General features: G+C 36.0%; 2 protein-coding genes across 2 annotated transcripts; both read right to left on the reverse strand.

Moving 5' to 3' along the window:
* Positions 1 to 90: 90 nt before the first annotated feature.
* LOC125578402 (actin cytoskeleton-regulatory complex protein PAN1-like) lies at positions 91 to 6,151 on the reverse strand. Its single transcript, XM_048741000.1, has 2 exons — positions 5,803 to 6,151; positions 91 to 5,531 (listed from the first exon to the last, which is right to left on the reverse strand). The coding sequence occupies exon 2, from the start codon at positions 3,536 to 3,538 to the stop codon at positions 1,472 to 1,474; it is 2,067 nt and encodes a 688-aa protein (XP_048596957.1). The 5' UTR covers positions 3,539 to 5,531; positions 5,803 to 6,151; the 3' UTR covers positions 91 to 1,471.
* A 133-nt stretch (positions 6,152 to 6,284) lies between these two features.
* Positions 6,285 to 8,451, reverse strand: LOC106453531 (basic leucine zipper 4-like). The gene has a single exon (XM_013895772.3). It carries the CDS (start codon positions 7,176 to 7,178, stop codon positions 6,606 to 6,608), a length of 573 nt encoding a protein of 190 aa, XP_013751226.2. The 5' UTR covers positions 7,179 to 8,451; the 3' UTR covers positions 6,285 to 6,605.
* Positions 8,452 to 27,008: the final 18,557 nt, after the last annotated feature.

A 27,008-nucleotide genomic window follows, 5' to 3' on the forward strand; every position in this document is an offset into this window, starting at 1 on the left:
ATGAGACAGATGTTCGTCTGGTTTAGCCTTGGGTCAAAGGAGCTAGTCGTGAAGAAGTCTTTTACTGTGGCGCAAATTTCCTTTGCCGTATCTCCTTAGAACTTCTGAAAGAAGAGTCCCGTCATGCCGTCTGGTCCTGGTGCCTTCTCCGGGTGAATGTCAAAAGCGGCTTTCTTGATCTCCTCATCCGAGGGAATTTTTGTGAGTGAGTCGTTCATCGTAGGCGTGACCTTTGCGGTGATAAAGCGGAGCGAGTCCTCAAAATCTCCTGGGTTGGATGACGTAAAAAGGTTCTGAAAGTAGTGTGAAGCTACTTCTTCAACTTCTTCATCTTTTTCAGCCCAGCTACCATTTTCTTTTTTGAGTTTGGTGATCCGGTTCCTCGCTCTTCTCTGTTTTGTAGTCGCATGGAAAAACTTGGTGTTTCGATCTCCTTCTCTCAACCAGTTGGCTCTGCTTTTCTGTTTCCAGTATAGTTCCTCATCTCTAAAAGCTTGGCAGAGGTTCCACTTCAGGTTTAGAATCGCTTCATTTGTGAAGGAGTCGTCAAGTTGCGCCTTTTCGAGCTGTTCCTTTATTTCTTCAATCTTTTTCTTTGAGTTTAAGGGGTTTGCTCGTTTCCATCTAGCAATGGATTTCCTACACATTTCGATCCTTCCGTGGAGATCATTTTGCGTGCAGGCCTCTGTGTTCGTCCATCCATCTAGGATTGCTTCACGAAGACCATCTTTTCCAAGCCATCTCTTGTCAAAGCGAAATCCTTTCCTCTTTGGTGCTCGTTTTGAAAGGAATCTAGTGAAAATGGGCCTGTGGTCTGAGCCCCAGAGTTTAAGGTACTCCACATTTGTGTGGGAAAATTCTTGGTGCCAGTCTTCGTTGCCTACTGCACGATCGAGTCTGCACTGTACTTTCCCGGACCTTCGGTTTCCAACCCAAGAAAGAGAGTTCCCTTTAAAAGGAAACTCAAGCATACCACAGTTCGCAAGCATAGTCTTAAAGGGGAGGAAGGAGGAATCAGTTCGCTTTCTACCTCCTTTTTTCTCTGAGTGGCATGTAATCTCGTTGAAGTCTCCTAGCATGAGCCAGGCCCCTGTTCTGTTCAAACTCATGCGAGTTAGCCTCTCCCATACATATTCTCGGTACTCAATGACCGGATCGCCATAGACAAAAGTGATATGAACTTTGTGTCCATCTATGACAGCCTCGATGTCAATCATACGATTGTCGGAGTACAAAATAGTAACTTCATAAGAATCTAAATAAAAAAGAGCTAGTCCACCGCTTCTCCCCACTGGATCAACGGTGAACAGTTTATTATAACCAAATTCAAACTGAAAATCTTGCAGAAAAGTAGAATTGTTTTTTGTTTCTGAAAGGAAAAGAAAAGAAGGAGTAAAAAAACGGTGCAACTCTCGAAGGTGTTGCTTAGTCAGGTACGCTCCCGCCCCCTGACAATTCCAGGCGATTGCACTCATATCTTCTTACTGGATGGTTTCTGGGACACCATCGAACCTGAAAGAGACACAGATTTTTTGCTTAGTGCAGAAGGAAACACCTCAGTGCGAGGGACCATAGTTGAGGAAGCCGCTTGGTATTTACCCGATGTTGCCTTTTTCTTTGGGGAAGCACGGCTTTTAAGTGAGAGCAGCTTTTTTGATGCATTTGCTCCTTTGATGTCTGGGGAACGGGGAGCTTTCTTCTTGAGCAGGCCTTTTGGGATATATGGATTTGGTTGAGCTCTTGCTGCTGTCTTTGGGACAGAGGCCGCTGGTGGAGCAAGAGAGGCGGATGGAGGAGCTCTTGGTGACCCAGTAATTGCTGGAGAAAGCTGAGAAATAGCCTCGATTTGCTCTGCATCATAAGCAGGACTATCTCCGAGAAGATCATCATTATCCATCATGTTCTCGTCCATCTCTAAACGTTCAGTTTCTAGGACTAGGTTATCTACCTCAGCTAATTCAAGATCAGTCATGGGCATATCTAAATCCAGATCAAGACCAAACTCATTGTCTAAGGGCTTGTCCGCCTGTTTTGTTTGATTACTGTCATACCTTGGGCTTGTGTATGGGGTTCGGTGGGTTGGTGCAGCAGGAGCTTCCCTGATCATCAGACTGGTACCCCGTGCCGCTAGTGAGGCAAGATGCGCAGCTTTCTCTTGGGGGGAGGGAGAGCCAGTTGCGATGGCTTTCCCCTTAAGACGACGGGTTCGTTCCTCTTCTGTTTCCCTTTCTGTGGTTGCCGTTGCCGCTTCGTGCCTTCGGTTTGTGTCGATCTCTCCTGATTCCAGGGATACACGGTTGTCCGATATAGTTTTCTGTGAGTCATAGGTGGCTCTGGACTTTTCCTCACGATCATAGGGGCCGGAATGAGGTTCGCGTGTTGTCGGGGCGCGATTTCTTGGTGTCTCATTATGGCGTCTTGGACGCCATTCGTAAGTTGAGTTTCTTCCCTTCTGAGAGTTTTCATGATGCGATTTGCTCCTAGAGTAAAGCTGATCGTTTCTGCGTCTGTCGGTTCCTTCTCTCCTATATGGAAGGGCCAATCTGCTCCAAACTTCGTTGCTATCGTGAGGTTGACGGTTTTCAAGCCGGCCAGAGTTTGTACGGTCCTTGTTCGAGTATTCAGAGGCTCTTGTTTGGTGGGTTGAGAAAGAAGAGGTAATGCTCTTTCTTCTCTTATCATCGTGGAGCTTGCGGTTATTCCTTGGAGATGACGGAGGGCTGAGATGTCTCCCAGAGGGTGGGGATCGGGGTCTCTTGAGTGAGCTCCGCGAGTTGTAACCTTGAGTACTCTGACTAGGGAGTCGCGCATAGTCATCATTGGCATAACTTTCTGCTCTCTGCTTCCTTTTGAGATCACGTTCTTCTGGAGTAAGTAGAGGGCAGGAGTTCTCATCGTGAGAGATGTGCTTACATGTGAAACAGTAGCGATGTAGACCTTCATAGGTGAGAGTGACTTTGCCGATATCTCCATTCGGGAAGTCAATCCTGCGCTCAAACTGAAGGGGTTTGTCAGCCTCAATGGAGACATGAATTCTCGCCTTCGTCGAGTCGATGCTGAGCTTTTTCCCCAGTGCATTTGCAATCTGCGTAAAAGTTTTGTCATTCCAGAAGTGAACTGGGACTCCTGTAACGGTTATCCAGAACGGAATAGTATTTGGAAAATTTTCACTCGTGAGGGGTTCCCAACGTTCCAAGGCGAAGCTCCATTGGTTGAAGTGGCAAGGTCGTTTATTCAGTACCATCTGGAGATCCGTTTCATTGTTAAAATCAAATTGGAAACGCCCGTTACCAAGGTTGAGTCCACGTACTCTACCTTCAACGTTCCAGATCCTCGGCCTGGGAAGAAGATGGATCAGGGCCTCAGTACTGCGTCCTCGGAGGTGGAAGACTCGTCCGATGAGGGTGAGACGGAACCGCTCTTTTACATCGTTAATGTCACAGTCTGGAATGGGGATGATGTCATCTTCCGTGTTTGCTTGTCGGCGATCTCCATTGGAGGGACCTCCTTTGCGCGCGATCAGGGATGATTGGCTCATCTTGAGATTAGGTTTCAAAACTTAGCAAAAGCTAGAGAGGTTTGAGGGCAAGAGCTGTTGAGAGGGTAGGTTTGGGGGCAGAGGGCTAGAGAGGTACTTAAGTAGATGTGGTAGCACTAGGGTTTGGACTAGATCTGATGAAAGGATATTACCTTAACGGACACGCAATTTATGAGAGAGAATATTACGTTGCTTGGCAGTGAAGCCAGAGAAGTAACTTTCGAAACACGAAGAGAAATGGGAAACACAACACAAGGAGTGTGGGAAGTCTCCCTTGTGTGATGTGGGAGTCGCAGAGGATTCTTAGAGCGGAGGTGAGAGCCCTTCGGTGGTGGAGGAAGGCCAGATCTCGAAATCGCCTTTTGCGTCGCAAAACCCTAGCCGCTCCATTGTTTGATTTCCATTTGTGCACGATTAAGTGCATGATTAATGGATCAATTTGGGCATCACACTATCCTTATCAGCCACCTACTTATTCGTCGCGATGTAAATAACATGTAGTGAAAATTTGTCATGTGATCTTAATTATTAATAATAACGCCTATTTGTTTTCCTTTTATTGGCTTAATTAGATGGACCGAAATACATCATAGAAATCATTTTCGAGGCGTATAATGTTCAAAGTACAGATATTGCTATTAGGATTACCAAGCTGATTATGAAAAGCATTAAACCTATGCATTAAGAAAGACCAAAACAGTAATCCATATATGTCATTAAAGGTGTTTAGGACATTAAATGTGTTTAGGACTAGACGACTAAGAATTTGAATTCCAGAAACTATTATATAAATTGGGACAAAAGTTATACTCCATATAGGACCCAAAGACCCATCTATTTTTCCATGCACGCGTCGTTTAATCCTTTTCCGGGAATTGTTCTATTTTCTTAATCACTAGAAAGCTAGCTGTGGCATCTCATGTAAGCCAACTCAATGTTTCTTGTGTGACGTTGTTTTGGATTTCATGCTTGAAAAATGGCTAATTATTATGTTAGCATAGTTCTCTTTAGGGTTTCGACTAGTCTTTAAAGACTCGAAATCAACTTGTTGGTGATCAAGAGTTGACGACACCTTAATGCGGTACACTGTAATTGATTATCAGTCTTATAAAAATGTTTAAAATTATTGTCATTTAAATTATTTGTGCTATTTTTGAAAATATAAAAATGATATTCAAACAAAGTGTTTATAAGTCAAGTCATTCCACTACAAGAAAAAGTCTCTATGCCGACAGCAAAATTTATTGGAAATTCGTCGGAGTTCATGATTTCCGAGACGTTTCCGACAATAAATAATTGGTCGGAGTTTGAGCGTCGGAAAATGACGTTCATCGTCAGTTTGTCGGAAACTTAGCGATGAAATTCTTCTCTCGGATTAATCTCGGAAATGGTTGTCGGAAAGAGACGAGGCGTTTCCGACTATGTTATCATCGACAAACAGGGTTGTCAAAATGTTGACGGTGATCTCCGAGAACTTGCCGACAAATCCAAAAAAAAATTATTAAAAAAAAAATATATCGGAGCCGAGCCGAAGCCTAGCTCAACTAAACCACACCAAAGTCCCGGTTTAGTTTCCTAACCATGACTGTGGCAGCATATACATGTGTATATAACTATATATATGTTCAAAAAAAGAACATGTGTATACAAACTATATATAATACATTATACATATATACCACCCTTATTGGAGATTAGAATCGGTTTACAAAAATTGGAATTCAAAAAACCAAAACAAAACCGGATACCTACAAGACCTTAGCCACCGAAGAAGAAAATGTCGTCGTCCACCAGATCTGCCGCCGTGAAGCTCTAGCCGCCGCCGGAATCAACGCTGCTAGGAGAATAGTTCGTGGTGGAGGAGACAATTTTGCAAGCCAACCCATTCCTACAACAGAGCCGCCGGTTTCCTCCATCAACAAACATCCCCAAACTCGTCAGATCTGCCAAACAAATTTATATTTCTGTTGAGAGTTGATTCCTTGAGTAAGTCCTGCAAGTGAAGAAGATGAATCAGTCAGAATAAGAACAACGAAATAAGACGAAGATAATCAAAGTTGTAAGTGGAAGAAGAAGAAGAAGACACAAGTCAGAACAACAAAACAGAGAAACAAAAACAGAGAAAAAGAGAGTTCGAGAGTAAGAACGAGAAGAGATACAAACAGGTCCTGAGCTAAAATACAACAGTTTCCATACAGAAACTTACTGGAGAAGGGAGATTTAAGAAATGAATGAACTCGAAAACCAACAAAACTATCACATACCGAGAAATTAGTGGGATTGGTTGTCGTCGATCTCGTCTCGGAAACTATTACGATGGTTTACCGTCAATTTCTCCGACAAATTTTTGAGGCTTCCTTGTCGTCGGTGATTTCCGAGAGGATATCAACAATTCTCCGAGGGATGAAAGTTCTCGGAAACTTTTTTCTTTTATACCCACAAAATTCCGACGATATGAACTGACAAAATTCCGACAAGTTCTGTTCATCGGAATTTACCGAGAACTTTCTGATACAATTGATATTTTCTCGGCAATTTCTCACAAAGACCAAGCAAATCTTCTGATAATTCACTTTCTCAGAAACTTTTGTCGGAGTTGGCATTGTTTTCTTGTAGTGTTCGGGATGTACAAAAAAAACAAGTAATGTTAACGGATGGAAACAAGAACCGGTTGTTTAATCCCCTTCCAGCAAGAATTGAACCTAATGACCCGAACTTTCATGAACCACTAGATCAACCCCGCAATATTTAGAATGAAAAGAAATCGTTGAATGTAAGTTACAAAAAAAAAAGAACCAGTTGAATGAAAAGGTTCGCGCGCGCGACACATTCTACCAGTAACCTTCTTTTTTTTTTGTAACACTACACCAGTAACCTTTTTCTTTATCAAAAAGTTCAAACACGACAAGATTAAATAATTATGTAATGAAATGGAAAACATATTAAAGAAAACGAGATTTAATTTGTTAACGTTACAAGAGAGATCATGCATGCATTTTTTATAAAAACTTTTTTACAAAGGTATTCTCGTTTTACTAAAGTCGAAATCAATTTCAGAAATCACAAACTATAAGATGATATGATTTGTTATGACCGATGGATCATGTTGGACCGTAACACGAGTATTTTCATCGTAAGGCCATGTGACATAGTCTGAGCTCCGGTCGATCTGATGTAACATCCAAACTTGTCTGATGTTCAACAACGTACTATGGAGCAAACGTTGTTCAAGACGCAGACGATTATTCTCCGTCTCTGTTCGTTGAAAATGCTGTATAACGTACCGGATCTGGTTTTCTAATTCCCGGTTCTCAATCTTGAGCTGGTTTAGCTGGATATTCATCTCCTCCAAGTGCTTTTGTTTCTTCACCCTTGACCGCTTAGCCGATTCCCGGTTCGATAACTTCCGTTTCTTTCTCCGCTCATCTGTATAACTATCTGTTGCAACAACGTCTGGACCAGACCGGTTTACCGAATCAGGGCTTAGGTACTCATGAACCGAGTGAGTTATTTTATTCATTGATGAGTCGAAGACCGAGAAGAGGTGTGAGTTGTCCCATGGAGTGAACCCGGTTTCGAAAGCTGGGACATGGGTTGTTTGACCCGGTTCACATGATAAAACCGGATGAATTGTAGACATCCTGGCTTAACCAAAAAAAAAAGAATAAAAAAAATCTTCCAAATATATAAAGAGTGAGATTAGAAGGAGAAAAGGGAAGAATTGCATTGTTGGAAGCCCATATTTATGGACGGGTAATGGGACTCACATGAGGTTATTCTGGTCAGATATTAGTAAAATATCGATGGGGCTTTTTCCTAATTTTCCCTCTTTTTCATTTTTTCAGAGAAAGACCAAAAGAAAAAAAGTGTTCCCTTATATAGGGGATTACAAGATATAGGGGAATTCGTGTGTTATTCATTAATCAAAGTGTTCCCTTATATAGGGGATTACAAGATATGGATAAAAGGAAATATTACATATCCTTATTCTAAAGTAAAAAGGAAAACCTCTTATAGATAAACATGAAGAGAAAAGGAAAGTCCTAAATCTAAGGTTTAAGGTCGGTCCAATGCATTGGCCGCCTCTCTCTCTTTCTCTCTTGGACGCGGTCTTGGTCTTGGGCCTGGACGCGGTCCGTTCTTCCTTGGCTTGGTTACCAGCTATCCATATTGTTCTTAACACTCCCCCTTGGATGCTGTAACCATATGGGCTCGTACCATGCACGATGTTGCCTCGTTAAAACCTCTCTAGGAAAACCAAAAACCCAAGGTGGGAAAAATGGAAACCATAGACAGGAAAAAGAGTACAACGCATGATACTCCCCCTGATGAAGGCATCATTGAAGATCCTTCAGCCGGCGCATCCCTATCTGATGAACCAGCTTCCTGAACGTTGAGGTCGGCAGAGACTTGGTGAAAAGGTCGGCTGAGTTGTCGCTTGATCGAACTTGAACTACTTGAACCTCCTCTGTCTTCTGCAAGTCGTGGGTGAAGAAGAACTTGGGCAGGATGTGCTTGGTCCTGTCTCCCTTGATGTATCCTTCCTTGAGCTGAGCAATGCACGCCGCATTGTCTTCGTAGATGATCGTTGGTTCCTCCTTCTCTTGTCCCACGGCCAGACCACTCTCTCTTAAGACATGGCCGGTCATGTTCCTCAACCAGACAAGCTCCCGGCTTGCCTCATACATGGCTATGATCTCGGCATGATTGGATGATGTGGCTACTAAGGACTGCTTGGTAGAACGCCAGCTTATTGCGGCTCCACTATGTGTGAATACATATCCCGTTTGAGATCTAGCCTGGTGTGGGTCAGATAAATACCCAGCATCTGCATATCCAACCAAGCTCTCTCCTGGCCGGTTGGTGTAGAACAAACCGAGATCCTTTGTTCCTTGCAGATATCTGAACAGATGTTTCACTCCGTTCCAGTGCCTTAAGGTTGGACAAGAACCAAATCTTGATAGTAAGCTCACGGCAAAGCTTATGTCCGGTCTAGTATGACTAGCCAAGTACATTAAGGCCCCAATGGCACTTAGGTAAGGCACTTCCGGTCCGAGTGCTTCCTCGTCCGGCTTCTTTGGTCCGAATGGGTCCTTCTCAAGGTCTAAGGCCCTTACGACCATAGGACATGGCAAGGGATGAGCCTTGTCCATATAGAATTGCTTGAGTATCTTTTCTGTATAAGTTTCTTGGTGCACAAGGATGCCATTATCTTTATACTCAAACTGTAATCCCAAACAAAACTTAGTCTTCCCTAAGTCTTTCATCTCGAATTCTTTCTTTAGACATTCAACTGTTTGGGAAATCTCTCCAGAGGTTCCTATAATATTCAGGTCGTCCACATAGACAGACATGATCACGTAGCCCTTGCTGTCAAACTTCTTTATGAATATACATGGACTTATTGGATCATTCTTATAACCCTCTTTCACTAGGTACTCGGATAATCTGTTGTACCACATTCGACCTGATTGCTTTAAACCATATAAAGCTTTGTTCAACTTTATGCAATGTTGTTCTCGAGAACCTTTCTTATCTTTGAGCTCAATGCCCTCTGGAACTTTCATGTGTATTTCATTATCCAGTGGTCCGTATAGGTATGCAGTTACTACATCCATTAGGCGTAAGTCAATGTTTTCTTTCACTGCCAGACTGATTAGATATCTTAGTGTAGTTGCATCCACCACAGGGGAGTAAGTCTCCTCATAATCTATTCCAGGTCTTTGGGAGAATCCTTGTGCTACAAGCCGTGCTTTGTATCTCACTACTTCTCCTTTCTCGTTTCTCTTCCTTACAAAGACCCATTTGTATCCCACTGGTTTGACATCTCTTGGTGTCAATCTTATAGGGCCAAAAACGCCTCTCTTTCTCAATGATTCTAACTCCACGTTTATAGCTTCTTTCCATTTGATCCAATCTGATCTTAGCATGCATTCTTGTATGGACGTGGGTTCTAGATCCTCATCTTTATCCATGATCTCAAGTGCTACCTTGTATGCAAATAAATCATCAACGTTGATATCTTTTCTGTTCCATTGTTTTCCAGACATTACATGGTCTATAGAGATCTCTTGGTTGTCCGGCTCTTCTGTCCCGTGAAGCCCAGCGTCCCGGACCTCACTTTGAGGAACGGCCGGATCATCGGGTGTGGCCGGTACGCATGGCTCGACCGGTCCATCAATGTCCTGGACGGTTTCTTTGATGCTCTCGGATCCAGCACCTCTCTTGGACTTCCGAGGCTGTTTATCTTTGGAACCAATTGGTCTACCACGTTTTAAACGTTGCTTAGACTCTGTAGCCACTTGACATTGTCCATCTTGGACGTTCAATCTTATGGGTGCATTACAAGCCGGGTTGTGTGACATTGTTACTCTATTGGGGTCAGCAAATGTATCTGGCAACTTGTTAGCTAGCTCTTGTAGATGTATTATCTTCTGGACTTCTAGATCACACTCTCTAGTCCGAGGATCTTGCCAAGATATTGATGGTCTAAACCATTCTAAATCTTTTGAAATCAACCGGCTGTTATCTCCTCCTAAGGACGGATATTTGGACTCATCAAACTGTGAGTCTTCGTATCTGGCCTTAAACAAATCACCGGTTGTTGGCTCAAGATACTTTATGATACTTGGGGAGTCATATCCTACGTATATTCCCATCCTCCTTTGTGGTCCCATCTTAGTTCTCTGTGGTGGAGCAATTGGAACGTAGACGGCACATCCGAATGTCTTGATGTGGGACACGTCTGGCTCTTGACCCGTGAGTAATTGGGATGGTGAATATATATGTTCACTAGATGGCCTGATGCGAATCAGTTCCGTTGCATGTAAAACCGCATGTCCCCATGCTGATACCGGAAGTTGAGACTTCATAAGCAGTGGCCGGGCTATCAGCTGGATCCATTTAATGAATGATTCGGCCAAGCCGTTCTGTGTATGGACATGTGCCAGGGAGTGCTCTACTCTTACCCCCATGGACATACAGTATTCATTAAACGCTTGGGACGTGAATTCACCAGCATTGTCTAGACGTATAGTCTTAAGAGGGAAATCTGGAAAGTGTGCTCTCAGCCTTATCATTTGGGCAAGCAGCCGTGCAAAGGCTAGGTTCCTAGTGGATAGTAGGCAGACATGTGACCATCTGGTCGATGCATCAATGAGGACCATGAAGTATCTAAACGTCCCACAAGGTGGGTGTATTGGTCCACATATGTCTCCTTGAATCCTTTCCAGAAAGTTTAAGGTTTCTTTGTGAACCTTAGCTGGTGATGGCCTGATTATGAGTTTCCCTTGTGCACATGCTGCACATGTGAGATTTCGTGGGATAACTCCTTTGAATGTGTGCCCTTGTGAATTCATCATCAGTTTTCGCATCATTCCTGTTCCGGGATGGCCAAGCCGGTTATGCCATAAAGTGAATAGTTCGGAGGCATTTGCCTCGATCATACTGATCCTTGCATAGTACAGACCAGTGGTCATTGCGGGCATTGTCTCTAGGATCTTTTTATTGCCTTTGGTGATCAAGGTTATGTTAAGGAATTCTTTGTTTCCTTCTTCCCATGTTTCAAGGTGAAAACCGTTTAACCTTATGTCCTTGAAGCTCAATAAGCTTCTTCTAGAGCTTGGGGAATACAAGGCGGTTTTGATCTCTAGGTGAGTGCCCTTAGGCATCATCACATAGGCTTGGCCGTGACCTTCAATCAGGCTAGCCTCACCCGCAATGGTGTGTACCTTTACACTTTTCATTATGAGATTTATAAAGTACCTTTTGTCTCTAAGTATTGTGTGACTTGTGCCACTATCCACCACAAGTACACTCATCTCATCATTCATTCTATAAACAAAATTTTCTAAACTTTAGAGACTTCATAAGATGTTTAAAACTCTTCTTATTAAAATTCCATTACATAAAATAAAAACACCAAATCAAAACATAAAGCAATAAGACAATGTGACTCGAAAACTAGTCCTTGAGACAATCGGATGTCTCATAATCCATTAGGTCATCTTGTTTGTCCTTGTCGGATTCATTGTCAGCATCATACCCATATCCCTTGTCCTCATGGGTGTTTTCTTGGATCATGTTTGCCTCCGGGTTCTTGTTCTTGATGCTCTCTTGGTAGAGGTCGCACAAGTGTTTCGGAGTTCTACAATTCTTTGCCCAATGATTGTCACTGCCGCATCTATGGCATAGAGACTTGTTGGACGTGTAAGATGGTTTGGATATGCCACCTCGTCCGCGGCCGTAGCTGCCTCGACCCCGGCCGTAATTGGAACCACGACCACGGTTATTGTGGTTTCCTTTCCGGCCAGTTGAGTAGCCATCTCGGCCGTTTGAGTTATCACGTCCACGCCTCTTGAATCCACCACGGCTATTGCCGTATGGTTTCTTGTTGTCTTGGACAAAGTATGTCTCATTGGGATCCTTCTTCTCAACCTCATGGGCTTCGGGTGGTGGTGCTGTCCCGGCCGGTCTAACTCCGTTACTCTTTAGTAGGAGTTCATTGTTTGCCTCGGCCAGGAGTAGACATGAGATCAGATCAGTGTATGTGGCAAAACCCTTCGTCCTGTATTGCTCTTGCAACACAGAATTCGAGTGATTAAAGGTAGTATAAGTCTTTTCAAGCATCATGCTATCGGTTACCTCTTCACCACACAACTTTAGTATTGAGACAATCTTGAATAGAGCTGAATTGTAATCATCCACCGACTTATAGTCTAAGAATCTTAGATGCATCCAATCATGCCTTGCTTTAGGAAGCAACACCATCCTGTGGTGATCATATCTATTCTTTAAAGCCATCCAAAGATCTAGTGGATTCTCGATTGTCATGTACTGATCTTTAAGACCATCAATGAGATGATGCCGCATAAGGCCTAAGGCTCTGTATCGGTTCTTCTCATTCTCATTGTTGTCTTCGATGATAGTATCACCGAGTCCTTTGGACTTTAGACTAATCCTTGTGTCTAGTGCCCACTGTAAGTAATTGTCTCCGGAGAGATTGAGGGGTGCATAGTCTCTGTTTGCTATTTTCGACATCTGAACCACATCATCATGTAAGGTATTAGGTTCACAATGTGATTCACGTGGCCGCAGGATATAAGCAAGCTCGGCCACAACACGTCTTATGCATTTATGGTATTCAAACAATTCTAATCGACCATGGTGCTATCAATCATGAACCGCACGGTTCTATAGGCTTTCTAACAACCTAAACTCGTATGATCTATATGCTGGTCGATCTTGTTTCAATCAATTATGAATGCATTACCATGTTCGGATTCATGTAAGCAATCTACCTTATTTTACTTCTCATAACACCTAGGGTTTCCAATCTATGAATTCTTATCAACCTTATGTTAAGGTTTCAAGGCCTTAAGTATTTTGTGTTCTTAGTTAGATTATTTCAAGAAGAACAATCTAACTTTCCTAAACTTCAAAAATAAGCAAGAAATCAAACAAGCAATATCAATCATACAATCGATTTCTATCTTTTAGGGTTTTAGGGTTTCGATTCCTTCATTAGGGTTTATCAGGTTTCAGATTCAATCAATCATCATACAATCAAGTTCTAGTTTTGGAATCGATTTTAACTTTCTAGTTCTAAGACTTTGTCGATTTTGATCTTGTACTTTTCTTTTAAGGTTTCAACAAGAATAAGATTTCCATAATGATGGATTAGGGTTTCGATCTTATTCTATGTTCTCAGATTGTGTTCATACCTTAGTTTTGTAGAGGTAAAGAACCGGATCACCTGAGAACCTCGAGCTGTTGAGAAAGAACGCTTGCTGCCTCCTATCGGGTCGCTGATGTAGTCGGATGCGAGCTGGGAACGGACGCGAGCTGCGAGCTAGTTGCTGGACGGATGCGTTCTTCTTGTGTGCGAGCTGAGGACGCGATCAGGAAGCTGAGGACGTTCGGTCTTGAGGATGTCAAGCTTTTGGAACAATGGAGAACGTCTAGGGTTTAGCTTTGAGTCGCCGGTGATAGGCTTTTAGGTATCGATTTTGGTTTCAGTTGATTAGAGGCTATCGTGCTGATAACGTGTTGTGAACAATAGGGGAATTCGTGTGTTATTCATTAATCAAAGTGTTCCCTTATATAGGGGATTACAAGATATGGATAAAAGGAAATTATACATATCCTTATCCTAAAGTAAAAAGGAAAACCTCTTATAGATAAACGTGAAGAGAAAGGGAAAGTCCTAAATCTAAGGTTTAAGGTCGGTCCAATGCATTGGCCGCCTCTCTCTCTTTCTCTCTTGGACGCGGTCTTGGTCTTGGACCTGGACGCGGTCCGTTCTTCCTTGGCTTGGTTACCAGCTATCCATATTGTTCTTAACAGATGGGGCTTTTTCCTAATTTTCCCTCTTTTTCATTTTTTCAGAGAAAGACCAAAAGAAAAAAAGTGCGTCGCATCAGGAGTGGGGACACGTGTCGATTGTATGATTATATCTTGCTCAAAAGTAAATTAGTGTGCCAGGCTTCATTTTCTCAATTGAATATTTCTTTTTTTTTTAATTACTCTAAGTTCGCCAAAAATTTATTATTTTTTAAAATTATATTTTTATAAGTTATGAGTAACATAATAGACGTCTAGCTAACATATTTAAGTGAATGACAGTTACTTAAACATTTCTTTTACAACTACTAGATCCTTTTGTCCGCGCGTGTGTATTATAAATTTTATAGTATTTTTATATTTGGAATTTTTATAGTATTTCTCTTATAAATCATAGAATATAAAAGATAATAAAACAGATGATAACTTTAATTTTTTTCATTGCAATTTCTTGAATTGAAGAACTTCACATTGTTTTCATTATTTTGTCTCATATTAAATTTTTGTAACTTTTTCTAATCAGTTCTTATTTAAAGTAGTGTTAATTATTAATCTGTACACTAATTTAATATATGAAAAATATTATTGTAATAGTATTTGAACTTTTTTGATCCAAAACACTTGTAATCATCAAATATTAAAATAAACAATAACTTGATTTTTCTTTTGTTCCAAAATTGTTACTCCTCTCAAGCCCCATAAAACAAACTGTTTTAATTAATAGTTTGATTTATTTTTAATTAATTGTATCACTAAAATTTTGAGAGTATAAATTCAGTTTTAGTTTGGGGATATAATTTAAGTTATCTTTTAGTTAACACGTTACTATTTATTTTATAACAATTTGGAGTAATTTATTTCATATGTTTGTATATTATTTGAATCTCAAAAACTATATGATGCACTGACTTTTTGTGACAAATCAAATTAATGATTCCATTAGTTTTTTTCACTAAATCAATTTCATGTAGTTAATAGTAACAGTAACAGCTTCGCCATAGAAGAAGTGTACGTTATTTGATATAGGTGAATTTTGCAAGATTAAACTTGGAAATAGAGAGAAGATGGTCTATTTGTCCAAAAAAAAGAGAAGATGGTCTCATTCAAGATTAAAGATGTCAAATGGTTTGTGATTGTATACAAAAATATATTATAAAAATAATGTTAAAAATATTAGAATATAAAACTTAAATAATGATAGAATTTCAAATTTTTAATATTATTAAACGAAACTTTAGTTTTAATACTTATATTCAAATCAGCCATGTTTAATTTCTTACAATACATAATTTAAAAATAAAAAAAAATTATAATATTATTACGACTGAAAACTAATAGGTCTATATGGCCCATCGATTTGTTTTGTTAACTTGATTTATGATAGATGATAATCTGAAAAAATTATATGGTGCAGATATGCTATCATGTCCTATGTGATTGAGAGAACAAAAAGCAAGACAAATGAATTATGTAAACTATTTTTCGAAGCCCACCATTTGATATTGTTGCTTACATCCATGATCTCATAAGCATGTGCTTGGTACCATTGCTTCTGCCTCTAAATTCGGTCATGCCATCCCTAAAAGAGATGACCTCAGTCAAGACGATCCCGTAAAACCCATCCATCGTTAGTATTGGAAGCAGTATCATAGTTGCACTTCACCATACCGTCAATTGGACGTTCCCAACTTGTATGTGATAACAAAAAGCTCAACATCAATTTGTTAATGAAGTTATAACTGTAGTCTTCACCCATTCATCCACCTTTGCATTAGCCGTTCCCCATATCCTTTGAGGTTGTTTGGTTGCACTTCCTTTTCCTGACTGTAAAGTAAACAGTATCATAATGCACTTCTTTTAAGCTAAACAAATGTAGTATCATATACAAGCTTATATATCAATAGCAGGTTAAGTAAAGTACATTTAGTAAATCAATAGATTAGCCAAACTCAGAGTAACCATCAACAGTCAAAACTCTTCATTTTAAATGCTGCAGAAAAATAGTTCTCGAGCCCATATATTTTCAGTATTCTGAATCGATAACTAAACATATTGTAAGATACATTTCATATAAATACAAACTAAACGTTATATTGTTGGTTTTATATTTCCATTGAAAATACCTATATTTTTTCTTAACATTTCAATATATTTTGATATATTTAGTAAAATTATATAAAAAACCACATATAAATTCTATGAAACATAAAAATATAAATCAAGTAATATAATAAAAACAATGTGAAAGTCAAATTTCTAAAAAAAAAATTAATGTATATACGGTAAAATAAAATATATTTTTAATTTATAAATAAAAATAGAAAAAATAGAAAAAAAACTAAAAAAGAAAAAATTGTAAATTAATTTCTCTATAAATTAATAAAATTTCAAAGTCCCAACATTATTAATTTATAGAGGTTATACTGTATACGGTGATGCGTTTCAACTGAGTAAGTAATGATGGTTTCTTGAAGAGGCATAGATATCTTTGATTGAGAGGAGGGATGTGGAGAGGTACAAAGAGTCTTCACTTGATGAGTTATTAGGGAGCATTGAAGTGCCATTGTTGTAGTCGTAGGAGTTACACCGGTGAAGTTGGATAGACGAACAGATTTGGAGTCGCTGGAGACGTCTGAGGCAAGAGGCTAAGGAAAAGGACCCTATAAGTTATACAATGGACTGACTATTTTGATGGGTTTGGATGGTTCGAGACCCATCATCTAAACATTCTTGATGACGTGGCAGTTTGATTGGTGGGGAATATTTTGTCCTTTGTGGCACTCATAAGATGCCTCAAAATTAGTTGCTTTTATATAGTAGGATGGGAGATTCCAAAAACTTTCTAGACTTGAAAACTAAACCCACGAGGTCTTGTATCTGGGTATTCAATAATCCATCAATACGATACCGTTATGTTGCCAAAACATATCTAATATATAGTAGAAGTTCCAGTTGGAATCTTTTTACCGCTAGCCCAAAACGATTTAGTTTTATCAAATCTTTTTTACTAAATGTATTTTATCAAATCTCAATGGTGGCAAATACAAAATGCATGGGTTGAGAAAATATGTAATTATCAATGTTTATGAAGACTTTGGATTGATAACTTGAAACATCAAAGCAAATATAATGGTGTTAGACTAATGCAACATGTACAAAGACTCAAGGGTATTTAGTGAGTGTAGATGGAGATGATGAGATTGAGAGGGAAAGTTGAATAAGAGGAACAATGATGAATATTTAACATTGATCTAGGTTGTCTATGAACATATGGTTTGATCTGTGAAGATGATCTGAGATGCTTAGAGGATAGATTTTTGTTAGTGTGTTTTAAGCATTTATAGTAAGAGAGAATAAAGATGTATAGCTTTCATTTTGAAATTTTATTAAAGATTTATAGTTCCAAAGAGAAAGAGGCGAAGTCACGAGTAAAAAACATGGCCATATCTATAAATTTCGTAGCAAAATTGAAAAAGCCATGAATTTGTTGCGAATTTGCTACGAAATGCAAAACGTAGCAATTCATATCAATTTCGCAGCATAATTTGTTACGATTTTGCTACGAAAAATTTGTGGCTATTTAAAATCATATACCCTAAATATGTTTTTAACTCCTAAACCCTAAAAATAAACCTTAAATTCTTATTTTTCATATTATAACGTCAAAATCTTAAAATTCAACTCAAATTTAATAATTTTAAATCTAATCTCAAATTTTAAATCTAAACTCAAACACTACATTCCAAGCCCTAAACTCTCTATATAAAATATATATCTCAAATCACTAATCTAGACATTAAATCTAATATTTTCAAAGTTAAACAACAAATCTTAAACTTAAATTTAAAATTTAATATTTCTTAAAATTTAGTTCCAAATGTTTTGTACTTTCTAAATATTTTGCTGTGTGATAGAGTTTTAGTCAAATGTTTTGTACTTTCTAAATATTGATTGGTAAATTAAAAAACTAAAACAAATTTAAAAACTAAAACAGATGAAAAAAAACTAAAACAAATGTTTTACTTTCGTAATAGTTCAATTAGTCAAATTCTTGTAGTAATATATATATATATTGACAAAAGGGTTGTAGTAATATATATTGTTGTATATTAAATTATTATAAATGTTTTTATCCGTAGTCTTTTGTTTTTATATGTGCATGTATAAATCTCGTTATATATTAAAGTTGAATGTAACGTATATGTTTTTTGGTTTCGTTAAGATTCCTTTCTTTCTGGTATATGTAACAGCAATATATTAATATAGTTAGTGAAATCTACGTTTTGAGACAAAGATAAAGTCATGGACCAGACACAATGAAAAAGTATCATATAGCATACAACATAGAAGATATATATGTATATATACATTAGGTATGATATGCAAGGATATAAACTTTGTAATTAAATCAAAATGATAGGTTATTGTAGGTGACATATATATAATTAATTGTTACTAGTGGGAGAAGACAAAGACCTAGAGATCTTTTTTTTTTTTTTGAACACGAAATACTTATATTAAAATTAAAGACCCAATGGGCTAAGTCGGTTACAACTGGAGAGATTCTCGACGATAAACTGATAGACAAAAATAACAAAAACATGTCGAAAGATAGATGTGGCTAAGGAGAGAAGAGACCCATAGAAACACTTTACTTGTAGTCCTAAAGCTCGCGTTCGAAGAAACGCACATAAGTCGAAATCGACGTTGAATAGCCCAACTAATGGGTTTTGAAAGCAAGAGTTCCGGGAAACTCCATAGAAGATAACAGTTCCAGTGGGAAAGTCGCAGAGATGACTCTGTGAAGAACCGTCGATGCTTGAGACCTAGAGATCTATCTATTAATTAAGTAAAGTTACCTTGAAATTTATATATAATAGGTTATCTTGAATTTTAACTTTAAGTTAATATGCTATACTTGATGTTACTACTTACTACGTATACGTCTTATTTTATAGATGCATAATGCATTTGGACAAGTTAGCATATTTAGTTTAAGAAATCGACGGTCCGAAGATTTTCTTTATCGATACTGGTGTAACGATATGCCTTTCAAAACATTAGTTGCGATGGACTCAGCTATATTGAAGCTTAATTACGCGAGCGCGCTTAACTTCACAGAGGAACTAATTTTATATATGATTACTATCATTGATCGTCACAGATTATTAATACTAAAATAAAGGACGAGAGGCGGAGAGAGAGAGAGAATATTCTTCATGGTACGTAGTTTTCTTAACAGCAAAGCTGGTTAAAAGAAGCCGTTCTTAAGGAATACAACAATACAACTAAAAAGCATGGCTTCATTATCAAACTCTTCCAACTTTATAGCCTTTGTTTCGAGTTTGTTGGAGATCATGTTCATGTGCACGACCACTTTAACCTTTTTATTTTAAAATTTCAAAGAAGCTAATTTAAAGTTATTTGCAACCAATGTTACAACTTTCTTTAAAAGAGCTGACCAATAGTTATATAGTGGGAACGCAGACAATGAACAAAAGAAAACAAATGTTAAGCAAAAGCACTTACTAATTTTTAGGCTGAAACTAAAGTTTGATACAATAAAAATACTCAGTGTCAACCAAAAAGAAAACAATAAGACACAATGTTAGCCCATGTGTTTGTGTTATTGGGCGTTAAGGAAATGAAGACCCGGAAGTTCAAAAACAAACAAAGTTTGATACAATAATATCGACTTAGATATCATTACGTAAGTTAGGGTTTTCCCTTTTCAGCCCATTCTTTTCTGTTTTTTTTTTGAATAATTTTTTTTTTCTGGTTTGGTCACAGAATATTTGTGGATCATCTTAAAACTCATCTTACATAGGGGTATCTTATGCCAGTGAACTATGGCCATTTGGCCCAATTCTCACTTCTTAAAGATAACATCTTTGTTTTCCTCAAAACATTTAAGAGTATCTTAAACGGAAAAGATTTATCATGGTTGAGAAGACAGCAAAAGTCTTATTTCACACGCAAATTCACATTTCCAGTTTTCTTCATTACGGTGTAGAAGATATATAAACTAGAATTCTGTAATGTTTTATGAATAGTTTTTCTTATCCACTAATAAGCTCAGGATCTGCCACCTGTGTTATTTGTGAAGTGGAGGAGAAATCACTAAAATATTTACATTTTAAAATATGATCTTCTTCAAGAAGAATTTACATTCTGTAGGCTTTATAAATTAATTCTGAAAAAATAAATCTCTAGAGATTGGATATATCATATATGTATACAAACCAAGTACATAAATGACTTTTACCTTTGATATTTTCATCTTAACATCCGTATATCTTAATCTTATGTAAGTTATTTTTTACATTGTTGTTTGTAAAAATTGTAAACAATAATTCACCTAGTTAATGATTTATCTGGATTTATTGGTGATATATAAGAAAAAGAAAGTCTATCTATCAAACATAAACTTGCAGTTAAGGCTTTAAGTTCTATGTTTTAATAAGGACAGAACTTAGGTTCATTCCTTAGGGTGAATATTTAAATTTACTCCACCCTTTAAAACTAATCAAAATGACACATAGATTATTAATTAAAAAATATTAAATTAAATAAAAAATAGTTACAAAAAATAAAAACGCTAATTTTAACGACGTTAACGCTTCAAGCTAAACTCTAAACCCTAAATTTTAAATTATAAACCCTATACCCTAAATTCTAAACCCAAATCCAAACCCTATACCCAAACCCTATACCCTAAACCCTATACCCAAAAGATAGACTATAAACCTAAACTATATACCCTAAACCCAAGTCCTAGATCCTAAACCCAAACCGTAAACCTTAAACCAAAATTATTTTTAAATATTTTTATAAAATAACAAATTAATTAATCTAACAAAGTCTTAACAAATATTTTTAATTAACTAAATTTTATAAAACAAGAAAATAAAAAGTATATACCATTTTTTATAATTAGATTTTATGCTACATAAAAATAGAAATGCTATATTAATTAAATATGACAAAATTCTAATAAATAGGTAAATTAAAATTTTATTTTTTAAATTGTTTTATTTAAATAAAGTATCACTCATCATTAAAATAGGTTAAAATTCGTAAACTATATAATATTTTTATATAAAAATAATTTTATCAACATAGGCTAAAATTTTATATATAGAACTATATATTATCTATTTATTTATTTTGAAACTCTCAAAAATATATTTTTTAAATTTTTATATACAAAAATATAATAGTATATAATAACCTTTAGCTCATATACTTTATAAAAAAATGTTAATAGAAAACTATGAAATTTTAGTAATTCATTTGAAATATTAATGACAAATCAAATTTTATTATAATTTTTATTTTAATTATAACAAAATATGTTGAGAAAACTGTATAAGATATAACCAAAATTCAAATATTTTATATAAAATAATGTATTAATGTATTAACAAAAACAAATTCAAAATTCATGTATTCTTCCAAACTCAAAGTTGCAGTGTAACTTTTCAATGATTTTTTGACAAAATATAAAATTTTGAAAATAATTATTCAAACTAAAAATGATAATATTTCAAATTTTACAAAATATAAAATCAGATAATAAAAATATTTTTTTGAAATGCACCACGAAAAAACCAGGGAGAATTTGTCAAATATGACTCAAAACATGATTTTAAATGCAAAACTAACCTAAAAACCTTGTGAAATTACACGCAGTCCCTTGTGATCAAATAAAAAAAACATAATTCATTTTTACGAATATATCCCCGGAAAGTCGGCTGAGTCTTCTGAGACATTGTAAGTCGTCTAAACGACTTCCAGGAAAGTCTTCTTGTGTAGTTGGTTTTAAAAATAATTTTTAAATTTTTAAAAAAATATTTTGACAAGTGAAAAAATAAAATCATGTAATTATAAAAAATTTTAACTGATATAAATTAAGATATAATAAATTTGAATTGTGTTCAACATAGATGAGTGAAAGTAGTGACTCATGATATTCTTTGGTTTATGGTCTCACAACATATGTTGTAATATTGTATGTATTCTTAGGGTTAGATTTTGGAAAGAAATGTTTTTTTGAAAAATTAATTTTTTACATATATGTGTTTATTTTTTGTATATAGTAAACATTTTTTAAGTTTAATTTGATTGTATGAAGTGTTTAGTTAGTTAATTTAGTTTAAGGGGTTATGATTAGGGTCTAGACGACTAACAGGTAAGTCGTCTGGCGATTAGTATTATCGGTTAGAAGACTTCTTTGAAAGTCTTCGAACTCCCGCTAAAACTATTTTTGTTTCCGGGTAAAAATATTGAAGTTTTTCGGACGACTTATAAGTAAGTCGTCTAGGAAGTCTTCTATTCGAAGACTTACTTAAAAGTCTTCTGAATCGAAAATATTTAACCTAATTAGATTTTTTTTTCATATATAAAGCAAAATTTACATATTCTCTCTACTACTCTCAAATGGCTGCAACAAAAATGTAATGTTCCTCATTCTAAGACTTTCCAACCTCTCTCTAATTTCTTTGAACATCTAAACACTAAACTTTATATCAATTTATTGTTTTGTCTCATGTCTTTCTCACTAATTTATCTTGTTTTTTCAAGTTTTTCATCACATGGTTCTCATTTTCCACTTATTTAAAGGTATATCTCTTAATTTTAGATATGTATTTTTTTGTGTGTTCTATACAGGTAATTCTATCAAATTTTCCACTCATTTTCTCTCTTTTAAGCCATTTGAACGTTTTTGGATATGAAGGTTTTTCAGATCTGGAAGACTTTTAGGAAGTCTTCTCGGAAGTCTTCTAATATATAATGTGCTAGAAGACTTCGAAGAAGTCTTCCAGGAAGTCTTCTGACAGAGTCTTCTCTCATGTCTCCTTTTCATAACAGATCTGAGCGTTTTGGTAATTTTTTATGTCTGGTTTTTCTTCATTTGGTAACCTCCTTTTGCATAAAGTTCTTATATTTTTCCCAAACTAAAACTCTCCAAAACCACTCTAATCTCTTTGATTTGATAACACCAAATTTTATATGTATTTTTCATTTTTGTCTCATGTCTTTCTTACTAATCTATTTTTTTGTTGCATATTTTTAATCAGATGGTTTTCATCTTCCACTTGGATATGAACGTTGTGTGTTCTATAAAAGTATATCTATATAATCTTCTACTCATTTTATCTGTTTTTAAGCCATTTTAACGTTTTTTGATAATCAGATTTTTCAGATCTTGATTTGGATATGCAGATTTTTCAGATCTGAAACACTTCTGGGAAGCCTTCTCAGACATTTTCTAAAATATAATGTGCTAGACGACTTCCAGAAAGTCTTCCAAATGACTTCTTGGAAGTCTTCTTCCATATGAAGTGGAGTCCAAACTTGTCTTTCTAAATGAACGATCTATAATAGTTTTGTTTGTGATCTGTTTTGTGATTTGCATGTGTATTCTTTTAGTGTGATTTATTTTGTAAATTTGAAGAGATATTAATGAAATTTTTTTGATAAATGTGTTCATTTTCGACAATATTATCTTGCCAAAATTACTTGATATAATTGATGTTACTGATACAACTTCAATAGCAAAACACAACAACACAAAAAATTAATCAAATTTATTACAAATAAGGGAGAAGAATTCCTCAGAAAACTTAGTTAAATTCACAAAAGATAAAACATTACATAAGTTCAAAGATAGAACACTTTCATTAGAAGTCTTCTGGGAAGTCGTCTCGAAAGACTTAAATTTAAAGCGAGAAATTATATAAGCGGCAAATTTAAGCGGAAAACTCAAAATTTTAAGTGAAAATTGAAATTTCAAATTTCATGAAAGTTAAAAAGTGTATCTTATGATCTAAGAAGACACATTAAACCATGTTACTTGATATTCATGAAGTTACTTAACACTTTTAAAAATTAAATAAATATATCTTAAAGTTACTTAACAAATTTTAAAAAACTAACATAAAAGACTTCCATGACGCATACGACATGAATGTTGGTAAACTCATAACTAAAACCAATTAAGTTATGAATTTCATTCAGGAACTCAAATATCGAGTAATATACATTAATTAGCAAGAAAAAAATTAAAAAGTCTTTATAGTCTTAGAGAAAATGAAAGTTTATTAAACATTGACGCATACGACATCCACGGAGGTCGTCTGGTAGAATTCTAGGAAGTCGTCTATTTAGGTTAGTTTTGCAATTGATTTTTAACTTAGACGATTTACATGGAAGTCGTCCATCTTTGTTTGTTAAAAAAAAATTCGAGACGACTTCCATGTAAGTCGTCTAGGGTAAACGGGTTAGTTTTGCATTTGACCGGATTGTGTTAGAAATTTCACTTTTCCTCGACGACTTACACATAAGTCGTCCATGAGAAATTTAAAAGATCAATATGTTGTTATACCTGAACGACTTCCATGTAAATCGATTTGAGGTGCATTCAAAGCTTCAAATTGATTGTTCATGGTGGTTAATGTACTGATGGTAATGGTAATCTTGTAAATGCTTGAAGATGATGAGGTTGAGAGAGTAAAAAGACCATTTTTGAAAGAAAAAAAATTAATAGCATTTTCGTGAATAATATGAACTTGTGGGTGAATAGGGCAAAAAAAAAATCCAAAAAAACATGGGTTAGTTTTAGGTTTGACTTTGCGTGTTAGGTCATTTTTGCAAATAACCCAAAAAACTGTATATGTTATAAAATTTAAAGCAATCTAATATTTCGAAATCCTAATTAAAAATAAAAAGAAAACTTCATTTCATAACATCCAAAAAAATATTATATATCAATAAAATTTACTAAAATAATATGATAGATGCTACTATGTATAAAATTTACTAAAAGAATAGGACAATATTATTTAAGCAAAACAATTTTTTTATTTATATATTCTGTAAAATACTAAAATAATATATTGTAAAGCATATTTTTTCAACACAACATGTAAATATAAACTGTGTTAAGCATATTTCTTTTCTATAATATAAATAAATAAATTTAAAAAAATTATTATAGCAAAATGTATAAATTAAAGGAAAAAACATATTTTGAAAGAGGTTATCTATTTGATTATTTTATATTGTTATTTTATTGTACCTAACTCAAAAATATATTACTAAGTAATAAAAAATAATAACAAAGTAAAATGTATTAAACATATCACTATATATTAATAATACCTAATAAAAAATTATAAACAATAATATTATAAAGTTACACAATATATAATACTAAAATAAAAATTATATATTTAAAAAATTTGTAATAATATCAAATACATTTATAAAATAAAAAAATTTTGCACGGACTTGCGGGTTAAATCTAGTTCTTCATTAAATCATGACAATATTTTATCAAACTTTATATATTTTTTGGTTAGTAAGACATCACATTATTATTTATATATTTACTATGATAAATACACGAAAATTAAAATTCTTGATATAGAGCAGAGATTAAGTATATCACTTATGTAAATAAGTTTTGGGGGTGAATATGCTAAATGATGATCATATGATATACTATTCTAACCTGATAGTATGATATCATGTAAATTAGAATATGCTAAATGATGATCATGTAAAAAGAATGTTGATAAAAAGAAGAACAACTAAAATAAATTATTTATTTTCAATATATATATTAAACTGTTTGTTTATCACGATAAATAAATTGTATAATCTGGATACAATATTTTCATATTAGTTACATCTACTTTAGGTAATAAAAAGAGAGAGAGAGAACGTTTTTCTCTCTGGTGTCTCTCCCCACTCTGCCGTCAAACCCTAGTTCCTCTATCTCTGCCGTTCGTTTGCAAGGAGGCCGACGACACAGTTTTCACCGTTGGTCTCCTGCCCCACCGGTTTCTTCTTGTTCTAGCCACACCCACCGATCCTATCTTACGGCGTCGCTTCCTTCTTGTTCCCGTGTCTCTAGATCTCTGTTTTTTCAGACTTAAACGAAAGTAGAAGTGTGTGCTTCTCTTTCCTGGAGCGCGGCGAGGTCGCGAGCGTTTGAAACCACCGGTGGCCTTGATCTTCTGACTCTTTAGTGCGTAGGCGTTGGATCTGGGTCAGATCTGAATCGCTAGTCATCGAGTTTTAGGTTGAGAAAGTAGCTACCTCTCCTCCTTTCTCCGACCAGCCTCCCGACGAGTTCTAGGGCTATGAAGCTTCAAAAGGTGTAGAGCCTCTCCTCAGGGGATTCGTCCTCAGAGAGCGGCGGAGTTGTGGTCTCCGTTGAGGGTCTCTGAATCTAGTTTCAGGTATCATTACCATGGCTCTCTCCTGTCAACTTGGTTCAGGTCTCTCTCTGTTGAGTTTAGGGTGGTTGGATGTTTAGGGTTCTCTGAGGACAGTCCCGATGCCTCTACCTCTTGATATCCCACGACTGAGACTTGCCATTGGTGGGACTAGCCTGTTTTGAGGGTCTTCGGACTTCTCCTGTTCTTCATCTCCTTTTTCAAGCTCCGGTTTGTCTTTCCGATAGCTGTGATGTGTTAGTTTATCTCTTGGGTCGCGTAGTCGGATTGGGGTGCATTATACCGATTACGCTTGACCATCGTTTCATGTGCTCTATTTCAAGTGAAGACATCTTGGCAAGTTAGACAGCTACTTTCCGAGTGGCATTGGGTTTGGTTTCAACGAAGTTCCTCCTCAGCTAGCACCGGAGTGTAAGCCAGGATCTCCGTCGTCGCAACTTGAGAGACCTTGCCGTCCCCGTTTAGCCAAACTCCTCTCTCTGCAGGTTTCGTTCAGCAAAGAGTTTAGGAAGCGCTTGAGTTAGGAAATTAGTTGATATTTGTTGTTAAACTTTAATTCTAAGTGTATTGTTGCAATATCTTTAGATTTTTATGGATGCTATAGGTTTTTTTTTTTTTTTGCGGTCTCTAGGATCAGATCAGCTCTTTGAGCAATCTTAGATTTTAATTTCTATTGTAATCAAACTTTCATTATTTAGTTAATGATATTTACAATTTAGCAAAAAAAAAATAATAAAAACAAACACAACAGCGATTCAACCAATGACAAGAGATGAGGTTATGACTTCTACGCCATTCTAGAAAACTTCCGAAACTACTCTATGAATGTGAAAGTCTTGTTCCAATATTCTTACACCATTTTATTTTATTTTAGCAAATTTTCC

This window comes from Brassica napus, chromosome A9, assembly GCF_020379485.1.
Source record: "Brassica napus cultivar Da-Ae chromosome A9, Da-Ae, whole genome shotgun sequence".
In the NCBI taxonomy this organism is placed as follows: domain Eukaryota; kingdom Viridiplantae; phylum Streptophyta; class Magnoliopsida; order Brassicales; family Brassicaceae; genus Brassica; species Brassica napus.

Excerpts from the sequence above, each read along its gene's own strand:
- LOC125578402 (XM_048741000.1), bottom strand. The coding sequence starts at position 3,538 with ATGAGCCAATCATCCCTGATCGCGCGCAAAGGAGGTCCCTCCAATGGA.
- LOC106453531 (XM_013895772.3), bottom strand. The coding sequence starts at position 7,178 with ATGTCTACAATTCATCCGGTTTTATCATGTGAACCGGGTCAAACAACC.